At 42.8% G+C, this 21,068-nt stretch overlaps 1 protein-coding gene across 1 annotated transcript in view; it reads left to right on the top strand.

The window, feature by feature from the left end:
• Nucleotides 1–1,422: 1,422 nt before the first annotated feature.
• Nucleotides 1,423–21,068, top strand: part of myo15ab (myosin XVAb) — a gene marked incomplete at both ends in the record, with an annotated part of 45,082 nt that continues 25,436 nt past the window's right edge. Inside the window, 25 exons of the mRNA XM_079160333.1 lie at nucleotides 1,423–3,909; nucleotides 5,108–6,532; nucleotides 6,635–7,348; nucleotides 7,479–7,598; nucleotides 7,700–8,017; nucleotides 8,246–8,443; nucleotides 8,626–8,867; nucleotides 9,736–10,129; nucleotides 10,392–10,474; nucleotides 10,938–11,001; nucleotides 11,129–11,238; nucleotides 11,900–11,974; nucleotides 12,203–12,293; nucleotides 12,511–12,614; nucleotides 13,157–13,220; nucleotides 13,583–13,696; nucleotides 14,986–15,147; nucleotides 15,298–15,411; nucleotides 15,502–15,560; nucleotides 15,873–15,996; nucleotides 16,111–16,206; nucleotides 18,058–18,189; nucleotides 18,706–18,831; nucleotides 19,504–19,581; nucleotides 19,986–20,125. Of these exons, the coding sequence (XP_079016459.1) occupies nucleotides 1,423–3,909; nucleotides 5,108–6,532; nucleotides 6,635–7,348; nucleotides 7,479–7,598; nucleotides 7,700–8,017; nucleotides 8,246–8,443; nucleotides 8,626–8,867; nucleotides 9,736–10,129; nucleotides 10,392–10,474; nucleotides 10,938–11,001; nucleotides 11,129–11,238; nucleotides 11,900–11,974; nucleotides 12,203–12,293; nucleotides 12,511–12,614; nucleotides 13,157–13,220; nucleotides 13,583–13,696; nucleotides 14,986–15,147; nucleotides 15,298–15,411; nucleotides 15,502–15,560; nucleotides 15,873–15,996; nucleotides 16,111–16,206; nucleotides 18,058–18,189; nucleotides 18,706–18,831; nucleotides 19,504–19,581; nucleotides 19,986–20,125 (7,634 nt within the window). The remainder of the gene's footprint in view (nucleotides 3,910–5,107; nucleotides 6,533–6,634; nucleotides 7,349–7,478; nucleotides 7,599–7,699; nucleotides 8,018–8,245; nucleotides 8,444–8,625; nucleotides 8,868–9,735; nucleotides 10,130–10,391; nucleotides 10,475–10,937; nucleotides 11,002–11,128; nucleotides 11,239–11,899; nucleotides 11,975–12,202; nucleotides 12,294–12,510; nucleotides 12,615–13,156; nucleotides 13,221–13,582; nucleotides 13,697–14,985; nucleotides 15,148–15,297; nucleotides 15,412–15,501; nucleotides 15,561–15,872; nucleotides 15,997–16,110; nucleotides 16,207–18,057; nucleotides 18,190–18,705; nucleotides 18,832–19,503; nucleotides 19,582–19,985; nucleotides 20,126–21,068) is intronic.

Genomic DNA, 21,068 nt, shown 5'->3' with positions numbered 1-21,068 from the left:
GCATGTTTTGTTTGTGTGGTTTTAATGTCTATATCCAATTTAACAGAAAGCAGAGTTAAAGGGTCATACTGTGTGTATATTTCTAAACCACTGAAAATCACCTTTGTAATGCCTGAATTATACTTCTGCAGCTGTGCACCTTTGCATTCTGTGCGGCCTGGTGTGTGCACCTCTTGTGAGTGCCAGGCATATACTGTAGAGTGCTCCGGCGTATTAAGAGTGGCATTTGATTTTTATTTGTACCTGCCTTTTTCCAAATCCTTTGTTGGGCTGTGTATGATTTGTTTGATAGACGTGATTCAATAGTTCCATAATAGTTTGGCCCAAGACAACTGCATGACTGGAAAGAAATTATGGAGTTGGGTGGTGAGGAGGAGCTGCTGTGCATCAAATTGATAAGGTTGTTGTCGTATTCCACCTGCTTGCTCTGATGTCCAATTAATACTTATGCAAACCATCCATGTGGCTCTGCGGAAGCTCTTTGCAAGCTTTTCCACAGAGGTATAAATTAGACATTAGAGTTAGTAGTGAGGTAACACTACATAATACAGTTAATGCGATTCATACATAAGCAGATTTAGATTTAGATTCAGACATAGATTTCAAGAATGTGTTTAGAGTTGAAACCCATTGAACACTTTGATTGCAAACCCTATATTAGAGCTGAACATTTATGGGTAGAGATTGCAATCTCTTGATAGTGGTCGTCAAACTCTATGCAAGAGTCAGAGCTCTCTCAGACTAGAGATTTCAGGGTAGTGTGCACAAATAACAAGATAAAGCTTAGAGAGATTGTAGTGAAGGAACTCTGAGCAGGTGTTGGGGATTCAGAGCAGGGTTTAATCAAGAGTTTGGGATCCCTAGGCAGTTTGAAACACCACTGAAGTATATACAACAGTTTGTGGTGCTAAGATATAAGCACTGACTTAATAATGTATCATTTTAACACCGTTCCTGAATGGGGAGGTGATATAAAGACCAAAGTTTACTTAACTACTTGGTTTCATTGTGTCAATGCTAGAGTTTGTGTTTACATGTCTATGTATGTAGTTTGTGTTTACATGTCTTTACGTGTCTATGTGTGTGTATGTGAGAAAGATCACTGACATTTAGCTCTACGTCTGGACAGGAGCCTTCATGGGGACCAGATTTAGGCAGTGTGGAACTGCTTTGGCCAGGTGGACCGGTCCTCAATCAGAACCTGCATATAGTGCTTGCGCAAAGTCAACTAGGCATATCTAAACCAAGGAATATTTTAAAGGTCAGGCTCCTATTTTCTTAACACATCATCATTTCTTTATTTTAAATCTAGAATACAGTGTTGCCTTCTGTACAGTGTGCAGGTAATAATTGTGTTTGTGTGTTTGAAGGTTTACAGCATCCTAAAGAGAGGGCATGGTGTGCTCCTAGCCACTTGTGAAAATGCCCAAGAAAGACCCCAAGAAGGATGCAAAGAAGGGTGGAAAACCTGAACCAGAGAAGAAGAAAGAGGAGGAAACGAAAGGGAAGGATGACAAAAAGGGAGGGAAAGACAACAAGAAACCTAGCAAAGATGATAAGAAAGGTGGAAAGGATGATAAGAAGGGGGGCAAGAAGGGAAAGGAGGAGCCACCCAAGGGGAAAGATGATGGAAAGAAAGGAAAAGACAAAGGAAAAAGTAAGAAAGTGGAGTCCGAGGATGAGGAGCTCCTGAGTGATGAAGAAGAGGACGAAGAGTTCAGTGAAGATGAGTATGATGAAGAGGAAGACTCAGAGGATGACAGGAGAGGGAAGGGGCGAGGAGGCAAGGGGGGCAAGGGGGGCAAGGGGGCCAAGGGAAAGAAAGGGGGAAAGTCTAGACGTGGGGATTCAGAAGAGGATGACGAGGAGGATGAGGATGAAGAAGAGGATGACTACGAAGAAGAGGATTCCGGCAAAAAGAAATCGAAGGATGGCCGCCACCATAAAGGTGGGAAATCAGATGCTGATGCAAAGAAGAAGAAAGGCACGAAGAAAGAAGAAGCTCCACAGCTTCCGAAAAAGGAAATCCCAAAGAAAGGTCTGAAGAACATGTCCAGGATGTTCATGAAGTTTTCTGGCTTCAAGAAACGCAGGAACAGCAGGAAGAAGCTGAAAAGTACATCACGTTTGTTCCTGGGGTTGGGGAAGAGAAAAACCCGCATCGCTAAGAAGAAACGTCGTAAGTCCATGCTGAAGAATACCTCTCGATTCATGATGAGGTTTAAGGCCAGCAAAAAAAGGAAAAAGGAGAAGGATGACAAAGCGAAGGAAAACAATGGGAAGAAGCCAACTTATATGCTGCTTCGTCTGGGAGGGAATGATTCAAATCAGAAGAAGGGGGGCTTCTTCAAAAACTTATTTGGGAAAAAGAATGGTGAAGGGCCTCCTGACGACTTCAAGAACAGTAGTGTGTTGCTGGGTAAGGTTGCAGGAGCAACCAACTGGCTGACCAAACGCTTCCTGTCCACTAAAATGCGAGGAAATGCAGGACGCCATGGACAAAGCCGATATGCCAGCTCAGAAGGTCATCTTCATGGTTACCAAAACAATGGTTACGAGCATGAGGAGGAGGCTTATGAATATGACCGTCGACATTCAGTCCGCCAGAAAGGTTATGGAGGCTATGATGATGGTTATAATGGTTATGGAGACGAGGCAACTGCAGCATATGGAAGTCAGGGTGACTTTGGTTACTTTGACAACGGAGCAGGGGTGGCAGACTATCAAGACCTGGGTTACTATGAGGAAGAAGGACTCTATAATCCAAATGCAGAATATTATGAAGGTGGTCTTTATGATGATGGCATGGGGGACTACTATGACCCTTATGCTTCCGCTCAAGGCTACTATAATATACAGGAAGGTAATTATCATGGTAACCAGCAACAACAGGCAATGGCAATGTATGGTGACGAGGGTGTGGACTACTATGCACTAATGGGTGAGGACCGTGTGTATGGTGGAGATGTAGATGGTTTCCTTGACCCTCAAGCTCAGGGTTATTACGATGAAAATGGTCAAGGATTTTACTACGGGGATGGGCAGGCAGGTTACTATGAGGACCCTTATGCAGCAACTATGGGAATACAAGGGGGATTTCCACCAGACTATCAACTCAGTTATAATGATGCGGGCATACCCTACCAAGACTTCAGCTCCCAGCAGGCAATGGGGCTCCCACTAGGGGGCCAGCAGTTCTCTGGCTTTCGAGGGCAAGGGATGGATCAGGTACAGGGCCTGTATGGGGACCAGTATGCAGACCAGTATGATCAATATGGGGATGATACTGGTGGAGTTCAGGGAGGAGAGATGACATTTAGAGTTCCTAGGCCTCAAGTGCGCCTGTTTGGGAAAGAGCGTCTAGATGTGCCCCTGCACCCTCCACCTACTTTGCCACCTGACCCAGAATTTGAAGACATGTCAGAAATCCAGTATGAAGACCAGTATCCTCTGGCACCAGGTCAGCTTGGTGACATGATGTCAATACAGCAGCAAATGGGAATGTCACCACAACAACAGATGATGATGATGTCTCCGCAAGAACAAATGATGTTTTCTCAACAACAAACCATGTTGTCCCCTCAAGACCAAATGATGATGCCCCCACAGATAATGTCACCACAGCAACAGATGATGTCCCACCAGCAGCAGATGATGTCCCCACAGCAACAGATGATGTCACCACAGCAGCAGATGATGTTACAACAAGAACAAAGTATGTCCGCCCAAATGATGCCATCACAGACTCTGATGCCACAGCAACAAATGATGTTACCACAGCAACAGATGATGCCCCAGCAAATGATGTCACCACATCAGCAGATGATTCCACAACAAATGATGTCACCACAAGAGCAGATGATGTTGCCACAGCAACAAATGATGTCTCCGCAAATGATTTCACCACAGGTAATTCTAGCTCTGTTGTGTCATTGATTTTGTGCAACCATACTCTTTAACGCAACCTTGTCGACTTTCAACCTGATTTCTGTATATAATCTGGGATGACCATGTGAAAACGCAATCCTACTTTAGAGGGAGAGCCAAAGCATATCTAACAACTTAGATAATGTTCCACAATTGTTTGCTTTAGGAAGTGAAATCTAAAAATATAGCACAAGACAATGAGTGAAAGTAATACTGGAATGAATAAAAAAACACATTTCTATGATATATTAAAGTAGGAATATTTGTGACTAGCCAACAGCCAATGAAACAATGAACATCTCGATTACATTCTTGTCATGAGCAGCAAATATTAGGCTTGCTCTTTTTCCTAACAGCTTAATTACGACAAGTGACATATTATTCCATGTCTTGTCATGAAAAATGGTTTAAGAAACACAGTAGTAGTCTAACTCTTGTTTGCACTCGATATTTCTATTGATTTATTTTTGACACAAACACCACTGACATTTGCTTGTGAGTCTCAGATTGCTTTCTCAGGCCAGTACCTTGGGAGTGTGGTTGTGTGCCAAAAGGGTGCTTGAAACTTTTGGTTGGTACCTATTTCAGTTATACTGGTTTTTGCATGAACTGACAATTAGGAATATCCAGATCAAGTTATTTTGCCCCTGATCCCGATCGGATACTTATATTTTCCTTGATAATACGGCTGCACAGTTCAGACTTCAAGTAGGCCACATTTTAGATATTAAAATCAATCCCATGTATATGCAGGAATAACTCTACATTGCATAAAGAAAAAAAACCCTGCCTCTCAACTGTTCCTTAATGTTTTTTTTAATTCTATTCTTTTACAAAACAACAAAGTATTAAATAAAAAAAAACACTCAATATTTCTGGCCTTGTTTTGTCAGGAATTTCTCTGTACCTTCATAAGTGACCTTCAGTCTTTCTTGCACATGCGTTCTTGATATGTGGTCCACAAAATAATTTCATTGTAGAGCAGATGTGCCAGTTTACATAACTTATTTTCAAAAAGATGGGCGGTTGTATTTAAGTTGTTATACCGTACATTTTCACGACAATGTTAATACTATATTCAGCACTGCTACCCCATTTTCACAAAATGTATGCTCTCTTAGCATTTTTGGTTCTCAATTTAATTGTACACATCATTTTTGTTGTGTTTTTATGACAGCAGATGATGACAGACCCAATGATGATGTCACAGCAACAGGGTTATGGCTCAGTGATCCCTACTCCAACTGCCATGATTATTAAGCAAGCAAATATGTCCCCCGGTCCTGCGCGGCGCCTGCAACTCTCTCCGACTCCATCCCGCCGCTCTGTCATTATGCCCTCCGCACTGATGCAGCGCCATCCTTCTGCCATGGCCTCCCCAGTACCCTCCCCTATGCTTCCACAGAGACGCAGCCCCTCCCCACAACCATCCATAAGGAGTGGGTTCATAAATGCCCAAAGACCTCCCTCTGTTATGTCGAGACAAATCTCAACTCCTACTTCCCCCATGGCCTCACACCACACCCGTCATAGAATGCAACCTCAGAGATCACCATCCCCTATGGCTCGAGGACCCTCCCCCCCTCACTCTCCCCGTACCTCCATGATCCGGCGAAGTCCTCCACCCTCACCAAGAGCATCAATGAGACGGCGTTCTCCACCTTCCTCACCCCGTGCTTCCATGAGGAGGCGAAGTCCTCCAGCCTCACCCACTCCAGCCCGCAGCCCATATGGGGGGAGGAAGATGCATGGTCCACCCTCCCCTTCCTTCTCCCCTGGTCATGCATCTCCCCCTCACTCTCCACAGCTCAGTAGAAGACCATCTCCCTCTCCCTCCCTATCTCGTCGCAGTTTGTCCCCTGCAGGACCGCGGCCCGCCCCATCATCTCCTACCCTGTCTCGTCGGTCAACTCGCCTGATCAGGGACCCCACACCATTGGTCCGGCCCAGGATGGGGGGAAATGTTCCTTTAGGTACCGTCAGACCTTCACCTATGGGTCTCCGAGGGCGCCCAATGCCCCCACCCACCCAGAATGTGCGTCCATTCCGTGCTTCCTCCATACGAAGCAATAGGTCTTCTGTTCTCACTGTGGACTCCTCCTTCTCCTCCCCTTTTCACTCCCCTCACATGGTACACCGGGCTCCCCAAAGGAGGAGAGAATCTGTTCGATTTCCTCCTCGCCCTATGGCTCGAGGACATCCTCTCAGGGCCCAGCAGTCTATAAGAAGGATGCCTCCTGCCTCTCCACAGCCCTCCCTTAAACACATGCCACAGCCTGCATCCCCACGCTTCTCTCCTCGACTTTCTCGTCAGTCCTCCCCCCTTCTGCCCCCTCGATCTGCCCATCCACCCACTTATGCACCAGAAATGTATGTGTCTGACCCATATGTTGATCCTTATACTGAGCCATCGTATCAGTTTCTTGCCCCCTCTTCTCCCATATTATCTGGTGCTTTGCAGAACCAGGCTATCAGACAAGCGTCTTTCGCTTCCCCCTTCGGCCCAGAGCCAGCCCAGATGGTAGACATGGGTGGGATGGTTACAGAATATGTAGAACCTTATGCTCCCTTATCCCCTACGCTGTCTGGTGCAATGCAAAACCAGGTAATTCGGGATGCGTCCTTTGTTTCCTCACTGCAGACACCAATGTCCCCTTATGAGCAGCCTATGGCCCCTTCATCTGCTATGCTGTCTCATGCTCTGCAGAATCAAGCTATACTGGATGCATCTTATGTTTCACCTTTACAAAGGCCAATGTCCCTTTATGAACAGCCTATGCCCCCTTCTTCTCCAATGCTGTCTGGAGCTTTGCAAAACCAGGCAGTGAGAGAAGCCTCCTATGTGTCTCCACTTCAAAGGCCTCAGTCCCCATATGCCTCATCTATACCTTCCACTCCAATGCTGTCTGGAGCCATGAGACATGGTCAGGCACTAAGAGGTATGGCTTCTTATCAGACTCCACAGATCCGTTCACCATATGGACCAACTCTTGTTACTCCATATGATTACATCACTGAGCCTGGCCCATCACCACTTCTTCATGATGCCCTACAGAACCGTTCTCATTTGCAGAATGTCTCATCTTTAAGATCCCCTATGATGCAACGCCGTAACCCTTATGCACCAGCTGGGCCTCAGCTCCATAATGCTCTTCAACAGAACCCAAACTTACGCCAAGCATCTTATCGGACACCTGTGCAACTTAGACGGTCCCCATATGGACCCCCACCTCCCTCTTCACCAATGTTAGGAAGTGCCCTGCAAAACCAACAGTTAATGCAGGCATCGTACCGGCTGCCAGATGGAACCTTGGTGTCACCGTATGCGGCTTCACCTTCCTCCCCGTTGCTCGGCAATGCCTTGCAAAACCAACAAGTCCGTGGAGCCTCGTACACCTTGGCCGATGGATCAGTTATCAGGGTAGGTATAGGAGGAACATGTCAAAATGACTATACAACCTACCATGTATGTTTGTCTACACTTGGAGTAACAACAATTGATTTATTACAGTTTTACTCTCCTGCATTACTCTCCCCTTCCACCCACACAGGACCCACGTATCCCCCAGAAGCCCATGTCTCCTAACCTTTCAAGAGCACTTCAGAACCAGAATGTCAGGACGGCTACATATACTCTCCCCGATGGCACCATTATAGACCCGAGACAGCAAGTAATGTTGTGTTCCTTTCTTTTCCCTCCCTAATATTGTTAACCATGTATCAGTTAAAGCTGATGAATATTTTTCTTTCTCTGCTATGTCTGCTCACTCAGCAACCCATTTCCCCAAACCTGGCTAAAGCACTAAGCAACCCAGCTTTGCGCGAAGCCTCCTATACTCTCCCCGATGGTACCATTGTGATTGACTCCAAGAAACCGAAGTCTCCGAACCTTTCAGCAGCACTTCAGAACCCTTACCTGAAAATTGCATCTTACACCTTGCCCGATGGTACAATCATCATTGATCCACGGAAACCTGTCTCTCCAAACCTCTCCGGTGCCCTTCAAAACTCTGCTCTGCGGAACACTTCCTTCACACTACCGGAAGGGGTCCATGACCCCAACAGACCCATTTCACCCAACCTGGCTAAGGTTAGCTATGGTTTCAGACTCTTTGGTTTTGTATGTTTTCTCTTCACACTACCTGGCACTTTGTGTGTGTGTGTTGATCTGTTAGCCTTTCCTCCCTTCTCATTTATAGTGGGACTTGAAATAGTTCCCACAAATCTTTGTAGACCTTGTTTTGGTAATAGTAATTGGTCGTCAAATATACTAAGCTGCTGCTTTTTGATTAATGGAATTGCACTTGTTTAACATTAGGCCCTCAGTAACCCAGCCTTGAAAGGAGCTGCATACACCCTCCCAGATGGAACTATTATAGTGGACCCGAGGAAACCAAAGAGCCCCAACCTGGCTGCCGCCCTGCAGAATCCTTATCTTAAGGGTGTGTCCTTAACCCTGCCTGATGGAACCATCATCATTGACCCACGAAAACCAGTTGGCCCGAACCTGTCTAGAGTGCGTACCTGTTAAATGTCACTTAATATAACTTTGCTGCAGCACCTGTTTATTTTATTGTCTCTTTTTTCACTAACCCAGGGAAAATCAAACATAGCATTCTAACGTTACAGACTTTAGAATTATTCAGGGAATTGTGATTATAACCTTGAATAACTAGCTCTCTCTCTCTTGCTCTGTAGGCTCTTATGAATGATAACCTTCGTAGTGCATCATACCAGCTCCCTGATGGCTCCCTGGTTATCCCTGGCCAGAAGCCCTCCACTCCCAACCTTTCAGCCGCGCTGAGGCAAAACCAGGCACTTCGGTCTGCAGGTCTCTATCATCTCACAGATAACTCTGTACTGTCAGCCTCACCCAAACCCAAAACTCCCAATCTTGCCTCTGCGCTGCGGAATGACGAACTCCGTGATGTCAAATACAGGTAGGGAGCTACACTAAAAATAGAAACTAATGATCAGATAGGCTTGTACAAGTGTGGGACAGTATTACCTGTTGAGAAATTGAGCCTCAAGCTCGGCATTAACATTTTACCAATTGAGAATTAAATATTAGCACACTAAACTAAACACTAAAAGTTTTTGAATTCTTGTTGCTGCATCTGAAGAACCGTGAGGATTAATACGACTGATGATGTATTTCATTTTTCTTGTTAAGTCATTCTGTTCTCTCATCACTGTTCTCTCTTTGGCTCCCTACCTCCCTCAACCGCAGCTTCCTCAGTCTCTCGTTCGCTCCTGCTCTTGGGGCTTCACACTTTATCTCTTTATCATGCTCTTTTTTTTATAAAAAATGAGATGGAACAACAACGTTTAATGTGGTTTTAATATTAGTAAACATCAAGAAATATACTCATTCTTCATCCTAATATCAGTACAAGAGTTTTAACAGTCCTTGTTTTATGAATGAAGCAGTACACAAGTGGTACACAAGTTCAAGAGGAGTTTCTCTTTTTACCAATCAGTGACATTCGGCTTTATAAAGTCTCTGAATCATCATAAAGTACTGTACCCAGAGCAGGGACTTCTTTTACACCTTTAACTATGTACAGGAACAAAATGTAGTCCCTGATTCCTCCGGTCGAAAAATGTATTTACTTCCTGACTTCCTCAAAAGGTTCTTGGTTTCCTTGGAAAGTTCCTGTGGTGGAAGCGCCCCGTGTGTAGAAATGTATTCATTTATATCACAGTTACAAAATTACACAAAGCAGTTTAAAAGTTTCATTATTGTCAATGCTGTACAACCTTGTGTTACATGTTCTTAATTAAAGTGATTCATTCCTTCTTCCACAGGCTGCCTGATGGCTCTTTTCTCACACGCCAGTTCCACATCCCGAGACTGTCTGAAGCCGTCCAAAACCAGCAGCTTCGCTATGCCTCATACAGGGTGCCAACAGGCCTGCAGGGTGAGGATAATCGCTATGCTGTGGTTCCACCCTATGGGCCAAGCTCAGGACATTGGGCCAGAAATGCCCGAGATGGAGGGCAAGGAGGGGAAGATGTTTGGGCAGCTGAGAGGGTTTTACCACATGGGACGGTCCAGAATCTGTCAAAGTGGTCCATGTACAGAGAAGACGGGGTATTAGAGGGATATTCGCCCTCACCTCGACTGGTGGACGGACAGATCCAGGACACAAACTGGACTCCTGACAGAGAGAGAGTACCTGGTCAAAGCTGGTATGACAAGGTAGCTAACTTTATGATTTTTTTTAATGAAAGTTGATTTCATTGTTAGTGAAACGTTGACATTATTCTAGCAATAACTGTGAAGCAGACAGCATAGAAGCTGGATGGCCCACAAAATCATTACAAAACAGAATATTAGATTTTCTGCATATTTAATATAATTTCTGCATCGACTGATCACAATATCCCTCAGGCTTTGACAAAGTTGCATGCCAGTGTTGGACTAATTGCATACCATTCTGTGTGTGTGTGTGTGTGTCTAGATCTACTCCATCCTAAGCATGCCCACAACAGGCCACAGGGCGAAAAGCTGGGCGGAGGGAATGGAGGACATGACACAGCTGCCGTAAGCAGAATCCAGTTTTAACACAAACAGCCTCACAATCATTCCTGTCACACACTTACAAGCATTTTGTTGCTCCAGCAAAGAGCAGCACAGCTCATTTCAATGCATGTCATTTCAGTTTCTTCTAGCAACTATTCACAGCGCGTGTATTTGTGTGCCTGTAGGCTTTGAAAATCCTTGAAAACTTTTTGAGTTCAGAAATAAATCCCTAGCATTGAGTATTTTATTAACATGCAGCACCCAAAAACATCCCTTCACATCCGGAGGACTCCCCTGCACGAGATAGCTGTATCATTAAAACAGCAGTTTGAGAGAAATTATTCCACAATTATGTCCTGCCAAGAAGAAACTCTCTCTGATTTTGACGTCTTAAATGTCATTGAAAGTAATTAATATTGGATGACAAGCGAGTGTGGGCATCCTGCCGCAGTGTGACAATATGTGCTCTGTACGTGTGTTTCAGTGAGCTGAATGAGACCACAGTCCTGATGAACCTGAAGAAGCGCTTCGACCAGGAACTTGCATATGTATGCTTAATTTCTAATATGCAAATTATATAACTAATATCATCAAATGTCATGGACGTCGCCTACTACATCCACTCATCCGCTCTCCTTCATGTCCTTTTCTGTCTCTCTTTTTCCTTCCACACAGACCTACATAGGCAGCATCCTCGTATCTGTGAATCCCTACAAGTTGCTCAACATTTATGGCACAGACATGGTGCTTCAATACGAAGGTCGTGGCCTGAGTGAAAACCCTCCGTAAGATCCGGGAGTGTGTGTGTGTGTGTGTGCGTGTGTGTGTGTGTGTGTTAGACCTGGGAAATTAGCATATGTTTGCAGTCTGATTAGTCTGTTTTTGTGTTGTTTAGCAGGAAACCTTAATATGTGTTTGCACACAACAAATAAGGGATTTATTTTGTATTTTTTAGAATACTTTCCAATAAGACTTATTTCAATATTTTCCATATACCACATCTACCCATGATTGCCTATCACTCTGTGTATTTTAAAACATATCTAGGTCCAACATTTTCTCTTTAATTAACACATTTAGCTCTCTGAGGGCTTTTCTTGTTTTGAACTAAATACACCAACAAAACTCTCCTTTAACTGTGACCTTTGAGTCTGTGAGTCCCTGTGTGTGATTGTATACTACATCTGTCTACATGTCTTAAGCTGTGCTCTGAGATGCAGTATGACGGTAAATAGAGGTGTAAATGCCAGCACTCTCAGGTGTTACCAAGAGGCTCATATTACACTGCTGTTGGTTGGTTGCCAAGGGAGAGTTTGGTTATAGAGTTCACTACCACTTCACATCTCACACACACACACACACACACACACACACACACACACACACGCACAAACACAGCCACGCACATACATATTTTTCATAAAAAAATGTTTTGTTGTGTTGCAGTCATCTTTTTGCCATTGCTAGTCTCTCATATACCACCATGATGGATGCCAAAAAGGACCAGTGTATTGTGATCAGGTATGAAAAGCTGTCAGGGTTTTTGTATTTTGAATTTGCGCTTCATTTCAACCAGCAACACTTGGATAAATCATTAAAACTTGAAGCTGTCTTATAAACAGTGAAATGCGATATGCTCAGGTTGAATTGCTTCGACAACGCACATTGTCTGACTAGTTTTATCACTGTGTTCACAATGTGTAAGTTCCTCTTTATAGAGGCTCATGTTAACAGTTTTTGCTATTACAGCGGAGAAAGTGGGTCAGGAAAGACTGAAGCTACGAAACTGATCCTGCGATACTTGACAGCCATACATCACAAATGCAACGTCACACAACAGGTAGATATACACAGTATATATCAGGACATGCATGCTAACAGGTACACTCCATACTGTGGTCATTTAAGCTAACACTGTTATCATTCTGTCTTATCCATCTGTCCTTCTCCCATCAGATAGAGGTAAAGTATCCCTCTGCTTGTTTTTGCTCTAATGACAACCGCCATCCCTCATGAAGGTATCAATGGTAACATGTCTGTCTGTGGTGATTGGTCAGATCCTTGAGGCCACGCCCCTTTTGGAGTCTTTTGGGAATGCCAAAACAGTGCGCAATGACAACTCTTCACGCTTTGGCAAATACACACAGATCTACATGGAGGAGTGAGTACTTATACATTTTACCAACGTGATCATGAGAAGAAGAAATGTCAGCGACTGTTTCAAGATTTAAGAAAAGTAGATAATATATAAACAAGGAATTTGATCATATGCTGTATAGAAATACACATTAAAACCAAATCAAGCGTGGTCATCATTAGTACAGCAGGCAGCATCGGATTTTCACCTTTTTTAATCGCACGAAACAAGACTACAATTACAATTAGTTACTGTATGTCATGGCTCAGAATTAAACAATATTTACATTAATATCTGATCTGATATTTGTCTACAACAAGAGTGCAGATTGGCTGTAGCTTCTCCGGGATAAACACGAGCGCTTGTAAAGCTAAAAAGCAGGTCACACATGTCACACACACACACACAGTTGACTTAGTGGAGACCATGCTAACAGGTTGCAGTGACACAGTTAGAGGAGTAGTTGATCTTCTGCTAGACCAGAAAAGATCCGAGGATATTACACATGCATGACCTGTTACTGTGTGTGTGTGTGTATGTGTGTGTGTATGTGTGTCATTTACAAGGGGTGTAATCAGCGGTGCCATAACGTCTCAGTACCTGTTGGAGAAGTCCCGCATCGTCTTTCAGGTGAAAAACACAGACATGGACTCAAACACACACACACACACACACACTCAGCAGGTCAGCTGGAGTCTTCTTACCAATGAGTCATTGTGAGAAAGAGGAGATTGTAGAGGAAGACAGGAAGAGAGGTGTCAAACATGTTCCCCTCCATCTTTACACAGCCCAGTCTGTTCATCAGTCATCCATCCATTTGTCTTTTCTTCAGCATTGTTTCCAATTCAGTAAATCCACCACCACAAATACGTAGAGCTTTTCTCAGTGTGTATGCAAACAAATCCACATGATAGTTGATTCACGTATGTTGTGTGTCTGTGTGTGTGTGGGTGTGTGTGTGTGTGTTTGTGTTTGTGTGTTTTCATCCACAGGCCAAATCGGAGAGGAACTATCACATCTTCTATGAGATGTTGGCAGGTCTTCCTCCTCATGAGAAGCGCTCACTGTATCTGCAGGAAGCTGAGACTTACTACTATCTGAATCAGGTGCTCAGAAAAAAATTAAACACACAGATATAGGGAGTGGTCACTGTAATCAATTTCACAGTCACATTAACAAATGAGATGTCAATTTTCTGAAATTGTCACATTTATTTTACAAAGTGATTAATGGCACAAACATAAAACTCATTGCGGTACCCAAATACAGAGTAAAGAACCTTTTACAGTCTGGAGTCTTTGTATCTGAGATATTTTGAGTAATGAATGTAATTTGCTGATTTCTGTCCAAAGTGCATACGTAACTCGTTACTCTGTGTACCTTCAAGTTGTTATTTTTTAATTATATTTTGACCCCTCAGACAAAGCAACGTCTTCTTGTGACCTCTTCGTCGTGTTGCATGTGTCTCTGAGTTGTGAGTAGTTTAACCATAGAGGGATTTTACCTTCTCAGATTGTTCCGTTTGAGTAATTTTCTGAGGCCCAATGATCTTAAACTATGCAACATTTCACAAACGATGAAATAATGTAAAATAGTGATAAGAATAGATGTAATGTTGTTGCATGTCTCTAGTAATGATTCCCTCAGAGTGAATTGTAATAACTTTGGTGAGCTTCTTGCAGCAAAGTAAAAAAAATAGAATTTTTCCAATACTTTGGTTTTTGACCAAATACTGTACATTCCTAAAAGGCCTCAGCTGTATTTTGTGTTAAGTGATAGTTAGCAAATGTGCTAACACGCTAATCTGTGAAGTTGAACATGCTAAACATCTGCACTTTATAACCATTCTTGTTATGAGTAGGATATAGTTATCAGAACGATAAGAACATTCAGGCTCCCTCGTGTGGCTCAAAGGTCCCTGTTCCTGCACAACTTGTTGCCATCATTGAGCCGGTTTGCTTTGTACCACTTCATGAGATGTGATGAAACACAATGCAACACGTTGCTCATGCCAAAGGATCCTTGACTAATTACGTCGTTATTGGTGGTGGTTACTACCAGCACATGTGGCTCTTTTTTTTGAGTAGTGTAACACCAGACTGAAAAGTAACATTTCACTGCCCTCTGTGGCTGAAAGTGTGTTCAGAAGCGTGCACTATTGCACCAGTTACCACGGCCAGCCGTGATGTCGCAGCGTACTAACACACCCTGGATAATACTTCTACATCACTGCATCAAGGTGAGAAGTTGAATCCCCAGAGGTCTGCGAAAACAAGACTTTCGGCTGCTGATAAGTTTCCTCTTAATTAGAGCAGTGATTAAACAGGCTGAGGCTAAGTATGTCGTTGTTGATAACAAGTGTGTTCGTTTGTGTGATGTGTGTGCATGAGTGCAGGGAGGAGATTGTACCATAGAGGGAAAGGACGACGGGGAGGACTTCAGGCGTCTGCTGAGTGCCATGGACATCCTGTGTTTCACCCCAGAGGAGCAAACTAGCATCTACAGACTGCTGTCCTCTGTCCTTCATCTGGGGAACGTCTACTTCCAGCCACACCAGGTCGCTCTGCCACACACACACACACACACACACACACACACAGGCTTTAAATGCATTTAATTTCACAGCTGAATGATAATGATGATGTTGATAGATGACGGTGATAATGATTGTGTATGCCTCCGTACTTGTGGGCGTGCGTCCCTGCAGGCTGAGGGTCAGGAGGTCGCATCGGTGGTGAGCGCGCAGGAGATCAGGGTGGTCGCTGAGCTGCTGCAGGTCTCACCTGACGGCCTGCAGAAGTCTGTCACCTTCAAACTGACAGTGAGCAGAACGCTAGACTGTGGATTTAGGCAATTATATTATAACAATTAGAGAGGTGTTGTCAGATAACAGATGTGTTTGCTCCCTCAGGATACAGTAAGGGAGAAGATCTTCACTCCGCTCACAGTGGAGAGTGCTGTGGATGCCAGGTGAGTGATTCTGAATATAGTATCTGTTAAATTAAACACAACCTACTTCTGCATGGAGTGACCTGAAAAAAAAAGCGTATCTGACAGTCTTATGTGAGGCTTTTTAATGTCCTCATTTAAACAAAAAAAAAAACATACCAGGAGACTACTGAGAGGGAATGAGGCGCCTTTGATATTCTCTTCCAATCTTTGGTAGAGGCATGCGAGGACAAAGGACGTCAGGGCTGGGGGAGAGATTTTTCAGATGTCCTCTGTTTCCATAGGAACCGGGTTTTCTGTTTCCATAGAAACCTTATTGTGTGTTTTTCATAGAGATGCCATTGCCAAGATCCTCTACTCGCTGCTGTTTAGTTGGCTGACAGAGCGCATCAACGGACGGGTCTACCCTCGCAACGAAGCCCTCTCCGTCTCCATATTGGACATCTATGGATTCGAGGTCAAGCTGAAAAATGAGTCTCGCTCTATAATGTCACAGCGCTGATGCGTCTGAGTTGACCCGTGTTGACTCAACTCCCCCGCTCCCCCATTGTCTCCTCTCTTTACCCTCCAGGAGCTACAGGTGAACAGTTTTGAGCAGCTGTGCATCAACTACGCCAATGAAACTTTGCAGTTCTTCTTTAACAGGGTCATCTTCCAGGAGGAGCAGGTCAGGGAAACTACAAGTCCATATTTCCATACATATATTTCGTATTCTCCCAGTGAGGATGGATTTGCAAATGTGCGTTTCAAAAGACATCTTGTTTAGTCTGAATGTGGTTGAAAAGTATGAAAGAAAAGTTTAAAAGACATCTCGGTATAATCATGAGGTCCTAGCTGCACATTGCAATATAGGCATTCAGTGTGTTCACATGCATTTTAGTCATTGAGTTACAGTCCGCCTTCTACAGTAACCTGATTTCTTAAACTCTATGTTTACAAGAAAGCAAGAGGTAAGGGAAGAGAGACACCTGATTTCACAGGATAGATGTCTCCTGGGGAAAGCCATTTCTTGGCCATATATTCACGTTATCACGTTTTAAAAGGAAAGATAGTTAAAAGTAACGATGCATCAGTGCATTCAAAACCAATTTTATTGAAACTATGAGAAAAGTAGCCTGCAGTGGTGTCAGGTAGTTACGACGGGCCCAGTGCACTTTAGTTACTAGTAATAAAGCACGCACACACACACACACACACACACACACACACATACACACACACACACATACACACACACACCATCGTCTCAACTCGTCACAGGATCAAATAGAGACTTGACATTGGACAACATCATATCATACATATAACTCATCATTGCATATATGTACATGACAAAAATAAGAAAATATTCAAATAAAACAAGAAAATATTCATTCAGGCCTTGTCCACACGTACACAGGTATTTTTGTAAAAGTAGTTTTTTCATGCATTTTGGGCTTTTGTCCGCACCATATTGGCATTTTAGGTCACTGAAAAAAGAGCTTGTGTAAAACTTTGGTCGGAGTGAACATTTTCAGAGTGTGCACCGTTATTTCCATTGAGAGGCGTCACCAAAGATGAGGCAGAAATACATCTATTAATGGCGGATGTGGTCAAATAACCACTATATGCCTGTATGAACAGGATTTTATTTTGAAAAAGAAGAAGGAGAAAAACGCAGTTTACAAAACACCTGTGTACGTGTGCTGTAGGCCTTAATTGAAACGTTTTTTCATAGTTTACTTTTAGTTTCTATAGTTTCTGTAGAATAAACATATTATTTTTAGGAAAAGGAAAAACATGATGTGGCTGGGTTTGCCTTTTTGAGGGCAAATATACAAAATGACACCACTTGTGTGTTGATCATATTTGAACACAAGCAAATACCAATCTGAATCACTCGCTATAACCCGGCCTCTGCCCGATGAATTGTTAGTGGGCCTGTCCACTCTATGTGCTCCCCAAGGGATATATATATATATATATATATATATATATATATATATATATCAGTGTATTGTAAGATGTCTTAAATAATATTGGGAATAGGGAAGAAATCTGATTACTGACCAACTGCATGTGCAGTTACTAAAGTTCATGTAAATCTGATTTCTAACTTTCTTTAGTAACTTTGTTTGCTGCGTCCCTATACAGTAAACTTTGTGATTATGATGCAGTTAAAAACTTCTCAATCAAATTTAGTATTGTTTTAACCAAAATGTCGATATCTTTTGGCCTGCAAAACACCAAATGAATGCTTACTAGTTTAATAAATATACACCTAAAGCCATAAATCTAGATCTGAACCTAACACCTCTTTTGTTTTTAGTAAAAAACTGTTCATGAAGAGCTCAAACATTATTGTACAAACAGCCTTGTTTGTAACGTGACTCACCTCAGAAAAGCTTTCATAAACCCACAAGGTCACTAACTCTCACAAACTATAGTGGACACAGCAAAACTTCAGCTGAAGATAAAAGAGGAAACAGTTAGAAGAGTTTGATACTCACCAACCTGATGAACTCTTGTGCTTGTGTAGGAGGAGTACATGCGGGAGCAGATCAAGTGGCAGCAGCAGCCCTTCAGCCACAACCAGGCCTGCCTCGACCTCATCGCTGCTAAGCCTCATGGGATACTGCGCATACTGGACGACCAGTGCGCTTTCCCTCAGGTACATCCACGCTTGTCGAACTAAACTCATTTCCAAAGTTATTGGAAATCATTTCTACTGAAAATGAAGTTAGATTAGATCTCAACAAACTTTTAAAACCTTACATTATTTCGGTGTACTGTGAAAAAGAGCTGACGTGATTCAAATATTTCAGACCTCGGTTTTTGAAAAGAAAATTGAGTTAAAAAGAAAACACCTCACTTTGGATTTCTCACAAACCAGGAGTCTGAGTCTATCGTAGCCGGTTCAGATCAATAAAAAAACGATCCCACATGCTCGTCTAATTGCCTACCTGCTGTTATCATTGTTCCCGGGGCTCGTAATGTGAGAAACGGACTCTCGAGATAAACTTATTATGAAACGTCTCTGATGCTCAGAGTGAAATATGAACACGCTGCTACACGAGTAACTGACCGAGGCAATCCGCTGAACACGCGCAGGCGGCATTGTGTTGGTGCTGTAGACGTTTAGTTTCCATGGCTCAACAACCGTTAAACCGTCTACAATCATCGCTAGGCAACGGACCACACCTTCCTTCAGAAGTGCCACTATCACCATGGAAACAACCCGCTGTATGCCAGGCCAAAGATGCCACTGCCAGAGTTCACCCTGAAACACTTTGCTGGGAACGTCTCGTACCAGGTACACTTCTTTATTTATGTCCTTCTTTCTTCATCTAATTGTCTTTTCTTTTTTCAAAAACTGTCTTTTTCTCAGTTGTTTCACCAAAGAATACTAAAAACAATCATCTGCACAGAGGACCAAGTAGCATATACATTTACTCTACTGTCTTATGTAATTGTAGGATTTGTGGTGGTATGAGGTGCTTATATCCATAGTCAGTTGAAGAAACAGACAGGTGTAGCAGCACCGCAGCAAAGCAATGTGTTGCTGTAGAAACATATTTTAGCCACCGAAAAGAAAGGCCCACTTTAAAAAAATCAATATCACTTTAATGTACGTTATATCTAGAACATTTTCACAGCTTTACGATGTCGTCAGAGAGCCCATTCCGATGGGACACTGAAACAGTTATCTATGCTGCCTTCAAAGCCACCAGACTCCTTTGAAATAAAAAAATATTGGGAGTAGCTGGTTTACTGCTGCCTCAATTGTTTAGTTTGTGTTATTGTGTGACAATAAAGAGTAAGTTCAGATTTACCGAACTCAAAGGAGCCTTGTGGCTTTTTATTCTCCACCTCGGCTTTATGTGCACAGGGCTGTTAAATGTTCATTTGTCTGTTGTTGAATCGGACATCACAAGGTCCTGGTGTGAATTTGGTTCTCATGTTTTACTGTTGATTTGTGGTGCAGGTGCACAAATTCTTGGATAAGAACTTCGACATGGTCCGCCAGGATGTTTTAGACCTCTTCATCCAGAGCAAGAACAGAGTGAGATATTCAAACACACTTTTACAGTATTCTCCAGTCTTTGCCACAAGTCATCTTTAATCACATCTTTAATATCATGAGTGTTACTCATCATCCTGTGTTGTGGTGGTCCGGCACAATATTATTTGTACTTTTCTCTTAAGAAATATCCAACAACCTCTTTAGTAATTATTGTTTTGTGTTGGGAATACATTTTTAGTTTACATTAAGTTGAATTAGTGCTAAATACTTTTCTCATCTCCTGTTTGAAATTCATTTCATATTCAAACATAGCTACTACAAATTCTACCCACCTATTACATGACATGATACTCAGGATTGACTGTTCAGGCTTTGGTTTACCTCTGTCTTCTGCATTGTGTGTGTGTGTGTGTGTGTGTGTGTGTGTGTGTGTGTGTTTACAGATGGTATCCAGCCTCTTTTTAAGGCATTCAGAGTCTGCGTCTAACGTGCGGCGCAGCAGCGCGGCTCGCCGTCATCAGGCCAACACGGTCAGCGCAAAGTTCCAGAGCAGCCTGCAGGAGCTTCTGGAGAAGATGGAAAGGTTTGAGTAAAACAATTAACCTTCAGGACAAACCTCTGACACACCTTCATAACATCAGGGGAACAAAGTGTATTGTGTTAGAAAGCGCTCCCTATTTGCCACTGATTAGTGCTGTAATTGCCTTCCTTCGACTCATTTACGTGTCCAAATGTTAAGTGTAAAATGTATCTGGTGCCCTCACACATTCCCACATTAACTGTACGCTTTGCTCCTAAGAAGACAGAGGGACATTGCAGGCAGTGGCGTCGGTAGGATTCTGTTTCATAGTACACACAAGAACCGCCCGCTTACAGGCCGCCTTTCACGTCCTTCAAGCTTAAATACGCAGTCCTCTTAGCGTGCAAGAGAGAGAGAGACATTGATTCATGTTTTTTTGTGTTACAAATACAACGTATTTCCAAGACCAAGAGCCAACATGCCTGGAAAACAACACCAGCCAAGCTAAATAATAGGCGACTGTGTTGTCAGAAGCACCTTCAGGCCCTGGGGCTAACCATGTTTTGAAAGCCTTTCCCTCCCTTCACAATACGCCACGGCAACTTTAATTCAGCACCCCCCGTCATTGGACAGCGACAAATACTAAACGGAGTGCCCTCTTCATCACTAAGCACAATATGAAACTCATCATCATGAGACAAAACGTAGAACTGTACCTAAAGTCTGACGCTTCATTCATTTGAATAGATTTTTTATTTTTATTTCGATCTTTTTTAGCGCTACATTATATATATATTATATTATATTTTACATTATAAACATTTAAGTATACAATCATTTTTATATATATATATATATTTATATACATTTATAGGCACACACACATTAATATCTAAATAAACATTCGACATTGACATGTCTATTTATTGTGTTATTAATTCTAAAAGTCAAACCTTATTGAAAAAAGATGTATGTAATCATTTTCCAAAATTCACAATGTCTTTAT

This window comes from Pholis gunnellus (assembly GCF_910591455.1).
Source record: "Pholis gunnellus genome assembly, chromosome: 5".
NCBI classification, from domain to species: domain Eukaryota; kingdom Metazoa; phylum Chordata; class Actinopteri; order Perciformes; family Pholidae; genus Pholis; species Pholis gunnellus.
Note: the sequence above shows the minus strand (reverse complement) of the source record. Positions and strands in the feature narration are given on the sequence as shown.